The 17,992-nt window shown below is 40.4% G+C and overlaps 1 protein-coding gene across 8 annotated transcripts in view; it reads right to left on the reverse strand.

Moving 5' to 3' along the window:
* Positions 1–17,992, reverse strand: part of LOC102223623 (nuclear factor 1 X-type) — a 108,453-nt gene that overhangs the window by 62,674 nt on the left and 27,787 nt on the right. For 6 of the 8 annotated variants that reach the window (XM_023333858.1, XM_023333855.1, XM_023333857.1 and 3 more), the window contains exon 2: positions 15,387–15,918. In XM_023333858.1, the coding sequence (XP_023189626.1) occupies positions 15,387–15,918 (532 nt within the window). Of the gene's footprint in view, positions 1–15,386; positions 16,108–16,634; positions 17,398–17,992 lie in introns of those variants that run through there. The other 2 variants (XM_023333856.1, XM_023333854.1) reach the window with 2 other exon arrangements.

Here is a 17,992-nt window from a genome sequence, read left to right on the forward strand (position 1 = left end):
CTAAATTTAGGAAGTCACTTGTCACTTTTGACCCCAAGCCAGACTTGGGTTTATTTGTGTCTTCTTAAAGTTTCTCACTGCTCTAAGTTTGACCACAAATCTTGCTGCTGTTATGAAAAGTTCACAACACTGTTCTGCTCACTTAATGCATCACAGAGACGCATATTTTTCCTTTATTAGGAACTGCTGCTGCATCTACTACAGTCAAAGCTTGTTTTATCTTTTTTCTTTCACTCTCTAAACTTCAATTACTAAATGTGGAACATTTTTGTACATTAAATCCTTGTTCACAGGGAATTGGGTTTCTAATTTGTGAACTAAATTTTCCTATTGAAAACTCTCTGACTGTCCTGGTCTGTGTCAACAGACTCCTCCTTTGTCTCCTCCCTCTTATTTGATGCCACACCCACATAGCCAGAAAGCCGTTTCACCTGAGATGACCCTATGCCCGGGGCAAGGCGGTTCCTGCCCTTTCCCTGCATGCCTCCTTCCTTCCTCCCCCTTCTCAGCTTGGGCTGTAAACTACTTCACATACTTTCAAACACATGGCTTCTACACCTGACACCAAAACTCAGACTGAAAGAAAGACAGACAGACAGGAAGAGCAAGATGGCCAAGCTGAGCTAAAGAATATCAGCAGGTTTTGAAACCAGAAAAAAAAACAAAAAAAACAATCACTGCTCCTGGTTTAAACTGTTTTAAAACTATCATAACATACTGACATATGAACACAGCATAAAAGTATATCAAATATTCAAAAACAAAATAAATTCCAACAAAATGTATTTTTTGCAGATAATTTTCCACATAGAGCTACATGAAATGCTATTTGATTGTTATAGACAGAAAAGATAAGGATTTTCTATCAAACTGTAGCTTTCCACTATACGCAATGTTTGCTCTGCGCGGCTGACCCACTTATAGCAGAGCACATGGAGTAGGGGTGAAATAAGGTAAAGGGTGGGGCAGTTAGTTAGGTCTCTTATCTCTCTGCCACCCAGACACTTTCCACTATCTGAAGTGTACCTTTATATGGCTTGACTGTTAGTAACAACCCCCAGTAAACCTGTGAATTCCTCAAGTCATAAACACAGACACTGCAGAGAAAAACAAAGATTGACAAAAATAAATCTGCAAAGTAAACTTGTGAAGTTGAACATGGTTACTCTTGATTTCATCCGCTTTATGAGTTTACTTTAAGACATGACAGTGCCCTCGGTTTTCTGGGAATGTCAAGAATCAACACAGAAGACTGAAAACATGTATATGTCCATATGTGTGTGGGGAAATCTGGTGTGTGTGCATGTAAGGGTGCATACGAGCATGCCTGTTTGCAGAACTATGAGTGAGCGTACGCGTGTGTTTCGGATTAAGAGCTTCACCCCTGGACCTCGAAATTAGATAGGGGATTACTGGGACACATCCGCCACCTGGCATTTTAAGCCCCGCAATTACAACAACAACTTTTAATCAACAACAGCGACACATGTGTCGCATACAGTCAGAACTCCGCAACTCACCCATCTTCCTCCACATGCGACTTTCTATCAGGGAGCCACAAGGCCAATCTAAAGAAGGGTTACCCCCGGGTGCCTCACTGTTTTAAGGATGCTTGGGACTGACTATTAATCAGGATCAGCCCAGATTGGGACTCATTAGCGCTGTGCACTAGGTAAGCATTTGGCATTCTCACTTACTTTTACTTGGCACAAGTCTAGGAGGAAGGATGTGAAGCAGTTGCTGCCAGACAAGGAGGTGGCTTCCCATTATCACCTAAGGTAGACATTTACCATCGGAGAGTACAGCTCTGTACTAGCAGTAACAACTAATGTGATATCCTATTTTGATCGCCAATAAAAAAACACTCCAAGATTTGTAGAAATGTGTTTTGTTCAAGCTGTTAGAGGCTACTAAAAAAAGTTGGTTGCTTGCCGACCACCAGAGCTTTAATCTGACTCACTCAGCCACCCTTTGGTTATTCAAACCGCTGGCGACCATTCAGCTGGAAGCTGTACAAGTGCCTTGACAGTAACATGTTTACAATTAGGTTTTATTCATAAGAAAACACCCACACATCCTTAATAAAATACACTGAAATTAATAAAGCTGGAAAACCCAATCTTAAAAAGGAAGCAGGCAGTCTTAAATTAAAGTATTCTGTGTACAACCTTTAAAACTCCTGTTGTCTTTAGAATAAAACCTGAGTCAGGACAAAAGGTTTTGGTCTGCATAAACGCACTGAGCCAAACGAATAAAAAAGCAGGGTGAGCAACCAAATGTTTAACAATTTAACTTCATTTATAGTAATGGCCAAAGCAGTGTAGGCTAGCAACCAAACTAAACACAAGCTGCAGCCAGACACCATGAGAGGAAAAGAAATCATGTTCTGTTTTATGTTGACTTCCAGTTCAACATATTAACAGAGATATAGAAAAGCTCTTCTGTTTTAGAGAAGCACTTCATGCCACATGACAGGAAACAAATACAAAGAATAAATACAAAGATTCCCCAAAATAATGTTGAAAGTGTGGCGCAAGACGGGTAACTGAGAGGAGTTCAACTTAGAGAAATATGCATGTTTACAAAGATCTGAAACAAATGAAAACTAAGAGTAAAGAAGTTAATTTAGGAATTTTTAAAATAAAAGGAAACATTTAAAGCCACCCAATAAAATATTTATATATAAACTATCTATAGTTTATATATAAATATTATCTACATATCATAACTATTAGCTAGCACTTCAGATATTCAGTATTCTTGAAGAAAAACTCTAGAATCAAGGCAGGAAAGCAAACTATTTAGAAGTAATAAAAATAAAAATGACAAGCAGATACTGCTGAACTAGAGAATTTGAGACACAGATAGAAAAAGGGAAACAAAGAGGGTAGGAGAGACCACTGTAATTGCAGGAAAAGGGGCTCATTAACCTGTCACTATCCTCAATCTAACCCCGAAATTAAGACTGGTCAGAGGGAGCAGCGAGAGGAAGAAAAGGGGGAATAAAACAAGAAAAGAGTTCTTTAGTTCCCGTCTGAGCGCGCACACTGCACCGTCATGGATCACACACCATATTTTATTACACACCTCACATGACGAATCCTGTCTCCCTGCCATTTTCTGAACTAACTATGGGGAGGTGAAGGAACACTACCCTTTTCTTTAGAAAGAAGAAAGAAGCAACAAAAAAAGAAAAAAAAACTCAGGCTAAGAAATCGTAAGAAATCAAACCATCAGAAATTTGCCATATTAAGCTTAACTGCTTAATATGTATACCTTTAATAAACATATCTTAAATATTTACCTCTGGTCAAACAAATTCAGAGCTGGAATTCTCATCAAGTGCTAGGATACTAGCAATTACAGGCTCATTACCTGCTATGGATACTGACTCATGGCTTAAGAAAACAGGACAATGAGATATCTACGGTGGCCGACAGGTGCAAATGCGCAGCAAAAGAGAAAACATGCGAACAAAAAAGAAGACACCCCCGAATGAAATGCAGCAAATAAAAAGAGAGACGCAAACACCCCCGAATGAAATGCAGCAAACAAAAAGTGTTGAAAACGGAAGTGCTCCAGACCACTAGGGGGAGTCAAAGAAAATAGTATTCATTTCTATGGGACCAGATGCAAGATTCAGAGAAAGAAATTTGAAAGAAAGTAAAGGTATCTCTCTGAATCTTGCATCTGGAAAGTGTGATTATTGTGAGAAGTCTGAAACAATAGAGCATGTTATTTTAGAGTGTTGTAAGTATGAAGAAGAGAGAAGATGCATGCTGAGAGAGTGTGTAGGTATTAAAGAAAGGTTTAATTTAATAGAATTTTTGAGGAGAGATTTCGGGAGTAGACATATTCAAATAATTATTCGGTATCTTAAAAAAACAAAGCTATTTCATAGGATATGAGTAGAGCAAGTTGGGTGTGAATGTGTAAAGAATATCAAAGAGGGGTATATAAAGTTATAAGCAAGTTGGATAATATAAGCAGGTGTGTATGTGTGGGGGTATGTTTAATCAGGAGTTAATGGAGGGAAAAGGTAGAAAGTGAAAGTTTATAGACCATCTCGAACCACACTCCATACTGGTAAGTGGCGGTAATGCTACTGTAAGTTTGTTGCCAACCGCCAATAAATACCAAGAAGAAGAAGAAGAAGAATCTTGCATCTGGTCCCATAGAAATGAATACTATTTTCTTTGACTCCCCCTAGTGGTCTGGAGCACTTCCGTTTTCAACACTTTTTGTTTGCTGCATTTCATTCGGGGGTGTTTGCGTCTCTCTTTTTATTTGCTGCATTTCATTCGGGGGTGTTTGCGTCTCTCTTTTTGTTTGCTGCATTTCATTCGGGGGTGTTTGCGTCTCTCTTTTTGTTTGCTGCATTTCATTCGGGGGTGTTTGCGTCTCTCTTTTTATTTGCTGCATTTCATTCGGGGGTGTCTTCTTTTGTTTGCATGTTTTCTCTTTTGCTGCGCATTTGCACCTGTCGGCCACCGTAGATATCCATCCGCTCCCTGCAGAGGAAAAGTGTTTCCCCACCTGGTCTGCATGCAGCTAAAATTTGCAACACACACACACACACCCCTGCAGAGGGAGCAGCCTGGTTTAGTGCAAATCAGCCCAGAGAATCACATGAAGCTAAAAAAGATTAAGGCCTAAAGTGAGACATTGTGAAGGTAAAAATAAAAATAAAAGTAGAAAAATGTCATTTCTTTTAGTTTACAATGTGAAAAATTGCTTTTAGCTTATAATGATGCATGAAATTATAACTCGAAGGCAAATATTAGAAATTTCCTTTTCTTTTTCAGAACAAACCCAGTTTCAATTATCTGATATAAAATTCACAGTTCAGACCCAGAAGAGAATCAAAGAGCCTTGATTTGTCTGTCTTCTAACACTTGCACATCTTTCTTCGGATATGATATTGTTTGGGAAGTAAGGAGATCATTGGTCCGACATCTAACAAGAACTCCTAATCAGAGGAAGTCAAGATAACGAATACAGCATGGATCTAAATCTTACTGCTCTTCTCAGACAGTAGAAAGGACTTTGTACGTGCTTTTGCATGTGATGAAATAATTCCTTGAATGATTTAAAGATCTTGTCGTCTTACAAAATTCCCACATAAGTGCAATTTACTACTAAAGTCGGTGGTCATGTATTCATTTTCACACAAGAATACACCCTCAAAATACAAAACACACTCAATTTTACAAAGTAGCACAAAAATAAAATGCAAAACAAACCAAAGAAAAAAATATTTATTTTAAAGATGTGGCCTCTGTGTATTTATGAAATACACACAGATATATTTTCCCTTGAGTTTTCTTTAATGTGTTTGCCAATGTTGTAAAGTGGTTGTGTCTGTTTTGCTGTTGTCGTTTTTCACCTGGCTGCAGAGGAAATTTCCCATCGGGAAAATAATGCAATAATATTGATACTGATAAGTCAAAATATTTACACTGAACAAGAAAAAGGATTGTGTGGAAAAGCATACACACTGATATATTATACATTGAAAGTACACCTCTCTGCTGCCTTTCTCCCTCTCATTCTCTCATCTGCCTCTCCAGTTTTCTTTTATGTAGGAGGCAGCACTGGGCACCAAGCCATGCCACATCAATATGCGTGCTGGTGAAAACCCTTCCCCTGCTTAGCCTGTGTTTCACTGCCGAGGCTTTAAGTTGTGGAAGCTTTGGCTAATGTCACCGGATACGGCAGGTCATGTTAGCTTGTATTTATTTACCGGCGGACGGCAAGCTAGCACTCCCACTGTGGAGGGCCAGAACCGGGCTGGCCTTGTCGTAGGAACCTGCCACAGTGACAGCCCATTGTCGGAGACAACACCAGCTAGTGCCACCCTGGAGGCAGCTTGGATTGTACCCAAACAAGGTTCCCTGGGAGCCTGGGTTGCCATGGTGGCAGCCGAATTTGGGTCCAATAAATGTGAGGCGAACAGGCGGTGGTCTGGGGAAGGGGACTCTAGTGCAGGAAGGCAGAGGACTGAGGAAGGAGGAAAGAGGGCACCCCAGAATATTAAAAACATCAAATCAAAAAGACGAGTGAAACACTAACCTCAATAGTCAAAGAGAGACGGAGAGAGAATAAGTGTGTTGCGTGTGGCTGTTAATTAAGGACACAGATAACGGATGAATTTATTCTGTCTTCTACTTGTTCAAAGTTCTAATTAAAAAGTATGAAGCTCAGCTGTCAGATCAGTCAAGTTACAAAGTGACAGATGCACTTCTCATATTTAACTTCACAAGGCCAGAGGTATAAACAAGATGAGCTTGTGAAAGAAACTGAGAGGTTAAAAGGAATGGAAGCTGTTAACGTTGAAAGACGCCACTCTCCTGGCTTCTCTTCCCTGTTCTTTTAGTCAATATTCACTAAGTGGTTTGAAGTGACTTAACACTAATCTTTGAATTCAAAACCTCATTTCCTCTTAATGGAAAAGTTTTCATGATGAAGTGCACCATGGGTCGTTTTAGCGCTCAGTTGACACCTCACTCTTTGCGCTGTTAGGTGAATGAGACAAATATTAAACAGCAGAGGCAGAGAAAGTTGCAGTGGCCTGTTCACCAAGGTGTCCCGAAGACCCTTGGACTCCAAACATGCAGCTGGCTTATATTATCGCGTAAAATGCTAATTGACACACATCACCTGGTGTGCAAATGTATAATGAGCCATACATATGAACTCTCTCACATATTCACAGAAGCCTTGCCAAAAAAGACAACGCTCCCTGCATTGATTTCTGCTTGACATACGTACACAGACTGTCAAGAGTTTCACCCACAAGTCTAACCCCACATTACACAATCACTCAACAAATTTGTGCTCAAGACATTTCTATTATATTTTATAAATTGTACAAAATTATAAAATTGGTACTTAATGTAAGCAGACAATTTATACATTAGATGGTCTTAATCTGGTTGCTATAAAATGCTTGTTGCTAGCTTTGTCCGTCTGAAAAAGAGTAAAGTTAGTTTTGTTTTAATTTTCTTTTTTATTGTTGCTTTATAAGTTGGTTAATTGCACAACAATAATGCTTAGAAGAAAGACAACCTTTTTTTGTTTTCGTTGTTAAAAACCGAAAAGTCCTGGAATCACAAACTCATTTTGGAAAAACTGCTTTTCAAACATGTGCTCGTTATGTGTGTAATGATCTCCAAATACACCCAACTTTGGATCATTATCTTCATTTAGTCATTTTAAGCTACTTTTAATGACGGGCTTAGTAGAACAGTTTCACCGCTTTTAATTAGGTTTTATGTAATGTGGGATAGTCAGGAATTTTTTTTCTTTGTATGGCTTGATTATTTTCTTTATTATGTGATTTATTATTCTTTATTATATGATTAAGTTTATATTTAGCTTTGAGTTCTCCCAGTTTATCTATCTATGACAGTAATTGTTGCCACTCATCTTGATCTAAGAGCTGTTTTTTTTTTTCTCAAATGTGATTTGTGAGTGTTTTCAACAGCTGATGCACTTTAAATACTATAAGAAGAAAATAGAGAACTAATAAAATATAAAGTGGAATAATTTCACAAAATTTTTACATATAGCTTTAAGCTTATTGTCATCTTGTTGAACTCTCATTTTTTATTTCTGCAAAAAAAAAAAAAACAAAGCAGGAAAAAAAGAGAAAAAAGAACCCTCGCTAAAAAAATTGTGTAAAAATTTGTCATACATCTGAATGAATATCCAGCTTGCCTGTTCTCCAACTTAACTTCACACACCTCCCACCTGCTCTGCATCCCCTTTGAGCTCAAATACCCCCGAACGAAGGCACACACACACACGCATACACACACTATGCCACTCCACTCCAAACTCATCCTGTTATCTAAACAAGCACTATCCTCTCGTCACCGTCACAGGGTTCCTTTTCTATGTCCTCAGAGAAAAGAGAGACTGTCCTGTTCGCAGATGAATAGGCTCTTTTGATGAAACGCTGAGCCTTGTTTACTGCCACTCCATTTATTTACCGGCCTGTTTTTCAAGTCGACATTGAGCGACACTTTACCAAACACCCACCGGAGCTCCCTGTCGAGTCCCCCCTCCATCCAAACCTCTACTTAACGGCGCTTCTCATATGCCACGTATTTATTCAAATACACACCCTATCCCTACTTTCAATCCCATGATGTTTCTTCCCCCCATTTCATCCTGCCTCCTTTTCTGCGTCTAGTGTCCTAGATCTGTGGCCAAACTGATTTAAAGCTTACTTGCTTACACGGATGCATGCCAAATTTGTTTCTCTGCCATTCTGGTATGTTTCTCAACTAAATCACTCTTTCGCTCCCCTCCCCCTAAACTCTCCTTCCTGCTCTTCTTCTTCTCATCGTGTAACACACACCAAAGGACACCTTCATTAAGCATTTTTCTAAACGAGGAAGAGGAAAAAGTGGTACCCACAGTATGATTATGTGAAATGTTCTAAACAGAAAAATAAGTACCTAAATTAGTGATTAAATTAAATAGTCTGAAAATCACATAAAGTGAAAGCAATCAACTTGCATACAAAAAAGACGGACTAAAGAGCAATCAAGCATCAAAGCCTGAAAGCACACGAGTATACAATTTACAAGGCAGAGCTCGAGCCTTTGGAAATAAACATAGTCACTAAAAGGCTTTTTGTTAATCATTTTCCTCATCTTCATCCAAATTAGAGTTAAATAAAACACCTCCAATGTAAAAGTCAAGGTTCACAGCCTATGGCAAGGAAATAGCAAGCGTAATGGTCCTATTGAGTGCTAAAATGTTTGCGCTCACAAGTTATTATGAATTATTCTACAGCCCAAAATAGGAGACCAGGGTGTTAATGAGGCTAAGGAAGGGAATTCATTTGAACCCTGAAGAGGAATAAAAGAAAAAAACATGAACAAGAGAAGGAAAGAAAAGAAATGAGAAGAAAGAGAGGATCAGAGGGAGGAGGTTGGCAGGAACTGTGTATGAAAATTTGGCGCCTTCCAAACAGAGAGATAGCATCGTGCCAAAAGCGACCGCCGACACAACTCCTCTCACTTTCAACATCAGACTCCTTTGCTGTGTTACACTCGCCCACATAATAATTTCATTATTCTTTAACCCACATGTGTAAAATAAAATAGGTTATTTTGAATTTTATTTTTTTTTCATCATCTAAATCAGTGCTGATCCAATGTTTTATCCCGATAAACTCAGCAAAGCTACAGCAGTATGGCAAAGCACAAATAATGCAACCGGAGCTAAAATGTTACAGCTATCAACATTAAACCAAGCACTGAGACGCATATTACAGCAATGCTGTGGCTATGAGGTAATACCGCCAGTGACCAGTCTCAACAACCTTTGCCAGAGCCTTGCTGTGATTGCAGCCCGGCTAAAAGGCTGCCGTCTCTGGCTCTCTCTCCTCTTTGGCGGCCATGCCCAGGAACGGGACTTGCCCACTGCTCTCTTTCTTGTATTCATTCTCCTGTTCCATGTCTTTCTGAGGTCAGAAAACCCGCCTGAGTTGGTATATGGTTTTTGGGAACACACACATTTCATGGTCAGCAACACTACAAAAGCCTGAAAAGAGACTCGGCACTGGGAAGACAGAGTATTAAGACAGACAATACGTCCCCCTTGGTGCTGCTGACTCTTTGCCTTTTCTCATTCATGTTTTTTTTTTCTCACTTTTTCCTTCTTTGTACCTTTTTATTTTATAACATAAAAGGTATGTCAAGTTCAATTAATTATGAATAATATATATAAAAAATGCTACACACACAGAAAATGTCTAACACTGACAAAAATGAAAATGTATTAATTTTGGAAATTTATTGTTTCATTTTATTAAATATATTTATGAATATTGATCTGTTCAAAATATTTCAAGGTACAGATGCACTAATTTCCATTGAGGTCTGACTGGTTCATTTGAATAAGTGAGATTTTCTTCCTGTGAGGACACAAGAAAGAGAAGAAAAACTAACATTTTCAAAGTGGTAATAGTTCTCAAAACAGCAGAAAGTGAAGTACAATAATATTCAATAATTTTTCCAGCTATGCCTTAGTGTTGACCTTAAAGTTGTAAAAACAAATCAACACCCTTGTCTGAGTTTTTATTTCTGATGTGAATGAATAAGGAACAGATCAGAACCTGATCTACCAATCACAGATCACAACCACTCCAGGGAAAATGAGAAGATTTATTTTATGCTTTACCAACTACGTCACAATCCAAATATGTGAAACATAAACATAAGCACAAAAATGCAGCTTTAAATCAAAGTGAAAATACAGCAGAAACAATAAAGACAATATGCTGCTACATTTAACATTAAAATATATTTTTTAATTTCACATTTTATATAAAAAAAATAGGAAAAAATAAAAAAGGTTCTTTTCCATTTTTTCCTCTTCTCTTAGAAAATAAACAGAAGAGGTTCAACAGCTGGGTTCGTTCAGAAAGATTAGAGGGAATCTGAGAAGAACGTGTAAAAACATTGAAGGCACAAGCTGCCATATTTGTCTGTTCAACCACATACTGATGGTCTCTACATGTCACTGGAATAATTTGCTTACCACATCTCTCCTGACGCTGAAGCTCTTCACACAAAAGGAAACACATGCGGGTAGACCAGAAATGTACATGGCTGTTAGTCTCTCCCGAGAAATCTGGGTTTATCATTATGTAAAGAGGGGGAAAAAAGCCTTCAGCTATTTTTAGGGCAACAATTGTGCCAATTTTCACTGGTCAGTTTAACTGGAAACCAAACATAATGCTGTCTTTCACTTTTATTTCTTTGAGTGTGCTCTGCTCTTCATGTTCTCATGAGATAAACACAGACAATGCGGTTTTGGATCAGTCCATGTCTGCCTTTGACACTCCAGTGTCAGCATGTATCTGTGTATGTACATGTTTCTGAGTAAATAAGCACACAACAAGGCTTTGGCTTTCCTTACACCAGCAGCCTCCAAAACACACTTTTTTTCTTCTTCTGAGGCCAAGAATAGTGTGAGAAGACTCCCTGTCAAACTCTCGCTGCATCTTAACCCTTCAGATTTTACATGTGTGTTCCTGATGCCCGACAGAAAGGCATCAGGAACACAGTGAGAGCGATCAGTAAACATACACCGATGCCAAAGCTTCTCCCTGTGTGAAGAGTTTTCCTTAGCCGACATCAGGCCTCGTTCCCACAACACAATACAAAAGCCTCTGACCTGATGGACTCCCCGAGTGTCAAGATTTCATTAAATCAAAACTTCACTGCTGAGTGTCACCCAGGGCTCCGCTTGCGCAGACACAAACACTCACACACAAAGACAGTCCACTCAACAACTATGGTGTCTCGGGAGCCTGAGAAGAGACCGGGAGCTAATTAACAACAGATTACTTTCTCAGAAAACAGAGGAGTTATAAAAGTGAAGACCCACGCAACCCATCACAGTATCAACTTTTACTACGCTGTAAATTATTCATCCCAGCAGCTTTGATATTCCGTCCTTTTTGTTTGCCTTCCTTCAACTGACACTCCGTTTCACTCCCCAGCCAAAGTTTACCTTGCACATTGCGGGCCCATAAATCAAGAGTTTTTCTTTTGTGATGAACGTAAATTGGCGTTTTGTTTCTGAATCCCTGCCGTGGTCAGGGAGTTGGCCGGAGGCTGGCCACGGCACCAGGGTTTCTCTGGACTTTCTCACAGAGCTGTCCAAGGCATTACTACTGCAATAGTGAGACGGAGGCGGGATCTGGCACCGCGGAGCGTGGAGTGTGGAGCGGTCATAGCAGAAATGGCAAGGCGAGCACATTTCACACCTCCCTCAGAGTGACTGCAAATTTCCTGTGCTGCACTTTTGATTGGAAACACATTTGAAACATCTTTTCATGATCACACTTACAGCGTACAAAGAAAATATGAGAAAAAAAAAGAAATATGAAAAAGGTCCAAACTATGAGTAAGTGCAGTGAGCTAACTTTGGACCTGACAAATGTTTTTATTTTTATATATATCTTTTATTTTTCCTACCCTGAATAAATCAGAAATGTGCTGAGTTTAATCTAAAACAGCACACAGATTATAAATCAAATAGCTCACTGAAGACTTTGAGAAGCAGCCAAATAAATTCTCCTCAGATGGTGTAAAAGTGGAGCCACCTATGCAGTAGTCAGACTCTCGCAAGAAAAAAAATATCTTAACTGGTACTGTAAAGTAAATCAGAACCAATACACTGTGTTTACAGGTTAATAAAGAGTCCCTGCTGTGTTGTTCTAGCAGACCCTGGGGCCAAAAGATCATTATCCTTATTATCATAGACCAATCACTTACATTTGAAGGCTAAGAATACACTACACTGTGAGCTGCAACACAATCCTGCTTTACCTCATACTTATTCAATGCCAGTGCTCCAGCTGCAATGTTCAAAGTGTAGTTGTATTTATTTTTTCTCTTTATCTAAGGTGCCTCAAAGAAATAAGAGGAGAGGGTTGTCTGCTGCGGTGTTGTGGTTAATTCAGAAATGGCTGCGGTGTGTTCTGCTCTGTAACAGAGAGGATCTCAAAAGCTGGCTGGCTGCAGAACAGTCTGAGAAAGCCTGACGGCAAGCCCAGAGATTCCCCGTGGCAGCTTTTGCCACTCTGTCATAAACAAAACACAAGACGTCTTTCTCTTCTTCCCACACCAACGGGGCTCTGGTGCTGCCAAACCGAACAATCACTATTGTAGCCTCTTCTCCTTTCCAATATGCTCTCTCTACCTCATTCTCTCTCCGTGTCTCCTACAATATAAACAAAAGAGATCAGCGGAGGCTTTACCTCTGTGAGAGCAACAATGAGGCCGATGTTTAAGGAGGCAAAACAAAAGTGTGTACAGGATCAAAGAGGAGCCAGGAAGACAGAGAAGCTAAAGACTGACAAAATGCAAACCATACAAAAACAAATAATGAACACATCTTCTCATTTGCTGCAGCAAGGCAACAACAACAAAAAAACTACACACATCACTGAAACTGATCAGCATGACATCCATTTGCAAGGTGAAAGTTAATGTCGTGTTTCTAATTTTCAGCCAAATAAATCATTTAAAGCACGACTAAAACTGAGCGTCAACTCTTTGAAAGAATTACTAAAACAACCGAGGAACACTGCATTAGCCAGATAAGATAAGAGAAAACACAAAGTAAGTCAACATCATGAATGGATAGCACACTGTGTAGAAAGTGTTTTACTGTCCTGCTGTAAACCAAAGTACTGCAGAGGAGTGGAACAGCTGACGTCAAGGAAGCAAACTTATGGTGATTAATTACAGTTTCCATGTGTGTGCGCACGAGTGAACAAGAAACATTTTCTGATTTGAAGAACCGGTACGGTCTGCTCCAGCAGTCCATTATACCGATCAAAAATATAAAATATATAAAACACTTAAAATATTTACTGCAACCTTGTTTGTCTGATCTTTGTACCTTTAATGTGAAATTTTACGTGCTGAAAATGTAGTGTAAAAAACCTTTAATAAAAAAATATATAATGAAGACATAATTTGAATTTTAAACCATACCTTTGAAAATCAGTGCATTATTTAATTTAAAACATATAATTTTAAATAATATAAAAACACAAAACACTAAGGTATTTTTGTAAAATCATATATATTTCAATAAGACAAAATTTCTGTCAAAAAAAAAACCTAGTAAATTCAATATCATTGACAGACGGCTTATCAAAAAATGATAAAATTACCATGACAACAATAAAAGAGACTGCCCGTTACATATCGTTTATTACCATCAAAGAAAGACTAACAAAGCAAAGCTGGAGCTGCTGCCAAGGTTTGGCTCAGGCTGTGTGAGGTGTCTGGCCTGGACTGAGGTTTAACGTGGTGGCGTGTGTGTGTGTGTGGGTGCGTGTGTGCGTGTGTGTGTGTGTGTGTGCGTCTCAGAGAGAGAAACACTGGGAGTTGCTTATGATAGCATTTGGCTAACAGAGCAGGTCGATGTGTTCAGGCAGTGACGGGGGACATGCTGCGCATAAATATATATGTACTGGTTAAATCAGTGTTTAAAATTTCCAGAAAATCCAGCTGAGATAACATTAGGTCATGAGCTTGTTTGAACAACCAGACAGCAAATGGTGATGTAGTGTGTATTTGGAGGATTTGGCTGTGAAATGTATTTTGTGAGAGTGTCTGTGTTTCTTACACTGTGAGAAAAAAACAGAACCCAACCAGTGTGTGTGGAGTCCATGCACTGGAAGCTGCAGTGATGTTTGGCCGGGTGTGTGAGTGTGTATCTATGATGGTGGCTGAGATACAACAATGTTTGGCTGTTTCAAACTGTATCTGTGATAGTCTCTTGGACGAATGTGTGCACTGTGTTGGTCTGTGGACGTAATTGTGACTAAAACCGTGTTTGGCTGTTTGTCGGTAAGTGAACTAAAAAAGATGAACGAATTAAATAAAATAAAAAAAAACAAGAATGTGTGGTTGTATTTAGCTGTGTTTTCATGGGTGTGAAAGTAGCTTCAATAGTACTGTCTGTCTTTAAGCGTTGCCGTTTTGTGTGTGAGCATGTGTTTGGCAGTCAGGTCCAACGTGGTGCTCGCTGTTCAGGCAGACAGCGAGGGCAGCAGCAGCCTGTGGCCTGAGAGCTGCAGACTCACGGCTCTGCTCTCTTCTTCTTTCACACACACAAAAACACACAATCTGGGCTTTGGCCAAGTTACCGTCCCTGAATACAGCAACCTCCTCGTGGCAGCAATATTAAAAAACAGCGACTCCCTCTTTGTGCAACGAAAACATTACGTTTTAGAGCACCGATCGTCTCATACACTCTCCCTCTCAGACACACACATGCTCACACAGGCATGCAAATTCTTTTCTATAAAAAAAAACACAAAATATATACTCATGAAGCCATAAATTCCTCCCTCAGAAATATAAACAGAAACTTGCCAGAGCAAGCTGGAACTATGCCCCAGACACACATCCAAAATTTATTTTTATTACTATTGATGCTGTGTTGTCAAGTAAACAACACAGAAAAATAGAAAATAGAAATATCAAAATGACAGTGGTTTTGTAAAAGCAGCACAAAACATTACTTTCATTATTCGTAAAGAATTTGCATACATTTTGAGAATAATTTAAATTATGAACACTAAGATTTAAATATACAATGTAATGTAGAAAAAACTTCTTGGTGTAGCTTTTTTCAAGTTTACTTATTCATTTATAAATACACGTGTAAATATTTGTTATTTATGTAATTAATTGTCCCCCACCCAAATCTTTAATGTCTTCATTTGTGTTTCTCTTCATGTCTGTTCATATTAAAAAAATCAGCACGCCTAAATGTGCTCATGTGCAGCATGATTTGAGTACTCTGTGTACAGTAACAGTGTGCAGGTTGCAACATACCTGGCGTGTGGACAAAGTAGGCAAGGTAAAGGTCCAGCTCCTTGACAGACACTCCGATGTGGTGTGGCTGGACACACAGGCCAGGGTTGGTGCACTGTGGGGATTTGACGAGCCGCTCTCCGTCCGTGCTCTCTAGGGGACTGCCCTTGAACAGGATGACCATCACCAGGTCCAGCCGCCACACCTTGTCGGCCTGGCGCAGGCAGTCGATGCGACGAATCTTGCCCTTCTGGTCAGGGTTGGACAGCACGCAGCAGGGGGGCTTTTTGCCTGTGATGGTGAGCACAAAGTCCTCGCGGAACTCGGGCCGGATGTCCTTGCGGAGCTTGGCCAGCAGGCGCGAGGCCCACTTCTGCTTAATCTCTGGCTTCTCCCCGAGTAGCTCATCTTTCACCGCACGCTCTTCCTCTTTGGACATGCGCTTCTCGTGCTTCTTGAAGTACTTGCGCTTGCGGGCCTGCAGGTTGAACCAGGTGTAGGCGAAGGCGCGGACGTGGGGCAGAAGGGCCTCGATGAAGGGGTGGAATTCATCCTGGATGAGAGAGGAGGACGGGGGGAGGGCAGACGAGGAGAGGGAGGAGGGGGGGAGGCACGAGGAGGCAGAGGAAAGAGAGGGGGAAAACGGGGGAGAGAAGGATGGGGAGAGAGGAAGCGGGGGTGAGGAGGGGAAGAGAGAAGAGAGGCAGTTAGGACCGGCACGCAGCATGGAGGAGCGGCGCCTGCTCCGTGTGAGCGGAGGGAAAGAATGAGAGAGAGGCGCTCGGAGACTGACAGAAAGAAAGAGAGATAGTGATGGAGAGAGAGCTAAGGATGCTTTCCACTCTTTTAACAGGGAGACATCACACTGAAGGACACATATACAAACCACTGACAGACTAAGGTAAGAGATGAACAAAGAAGTTACATTTTATGCTTAAATTTAAAAAAAATATATACTAGCAATGCATATTATTAAATATGGGCAACTTTTTCTCTAAATAGAGTAAAAAGAATCAGTTTCGGATTGAGAAAGTAATAACAAACAGACCAAAAATTCTATAAAAGGCAACTGAAATCACTTGAGTCATGTCACAAGTTACTAAACTACTGAAATTAATTTAGTTGGTTAAAAAAATAGAAATAAAAATGCACTATTAAGAAAAAATTTATGAGCATTAGGCACAGCACAGCTGTGTCTGAAATGAAAATTGACCAAACAACTGGATTAAAAAAAATACGTGAATAAAATGTAAACGACATGGTAGTTACCATTTCGCTCTTTCATCATAAATTCACTCCATCGATTGTGGGTAAACTTAAAATGCGGAACCAGAACCAGTGCAGTGACTGGATTGTTGAGCGCTGGAGTATTGCTGTGAATATTACAAAACAAAAGACTGAGGAAGAAAAAAAAAAGCAAAAACAGAAGCTGAGAAACTGTCCAATAAAAGCAGCAGGGGGGAAAATCTGAGAAAGAGGAGACAGGCCAAAAAAGAGGCACAGTGCAATACCAGCACAGGAACACAAGAGGTACTGGAGCAAGAGTAAAGAGCGGAAAAGGTGCTGCTCAAGAGCACATCAGAAGGAGAGTGCAGAAAAGTTTAGCAAGCTCTCTATGTCAGCCATTAAAATCAAATACAGACTGATGTGTAAAAATTAAATTAAAATACATGAGGCAGAAAAAAAAAGGATCAAAAATCAAAACATTCTTCTTTGTTCACAAAGACGTGGAGAGAAAAATATTTCGATGAAAAACAACAACAAAAAGAGATTGGTTGGCAAAACTGCACATGGTACTGGTTGTATTCTGATCTGCAAAAGAGTCACAGAGAGAGAGAGAGAAGAGCTGACAAGGGGGGTGCGGACGGAGGAGAAGAAGAAGAAGAAGAAGAAGAAAAGGAGGAAAAAAAAACAAAAACAAGAGGACCGAGTAAATGTTGGAAGACTGTGCACGACCACTGGCAAACCCGAGTGGAGCTTCTTTTTTCCCCCTTCTTTCTCTCCAACTCTGGCTCTCCCGTTCTCTCTTCCTCTCCACTTTCCGTCTCTAACCATTGACTGAGTCTGTGCCAACATGCAGAGGGCCCACCTATTTGGCACGGAGTCTCTCGCAGCCCAGCCAATACGCACGCTCCCAGTGCTCAAAGGGAGGGAAGAGAGAGATGGCAGAGGGAGAAGCAAAGAGGTGGGGGTATGGATGGTTGGTGGCTGGTCGTGGAGAAAGGATTGGGGGGTGGACTGTGTGCGGTGCAGGCAGAAGGCACGTCATTAGCCAAACAGACAAGTTCCAATCTAGTGCAAAGGCAAAGTCCAGAGGATATTAATTTTACATGAATCCAGACAGCACCCGCCTTCTAAAGCTAACACCCCCCCGCACGCGCCTTCGTCACCAACATGGTCACAGCCATCCCAACAAACCAGCTTGCTCTCCAACCGCAACCACCCTCCCCAACACCCCCTCACACTCTCTCTATGTGCTTGCGTTACACCACCTTGGCATGGGATGGCATGAGAAAACACAGACCCAAAATCCCACTAGACCCTGGGACCAGCAGCTGCTCCTGGATTTACCACACAAACAAAGAGAATGGTGTGTTGGAGGGGATGGGGGACTAGGAGGACCCCCC

This window comes from Xiphophorus maculatus, chromosome 5 (assembly GCF_002775205.1).
Source record: "Xiphophorus maculatus strain JP 163 A chromosome 5, X_maculatus-5.0-male, whole genome shotgun sequence".
NCBI lineage: Eukaryota > Metazoa > Chordata > Actinopteri > Cyprinodontiformes > Poeciliidae > Xiphophorus > Xiphophorus maculatus.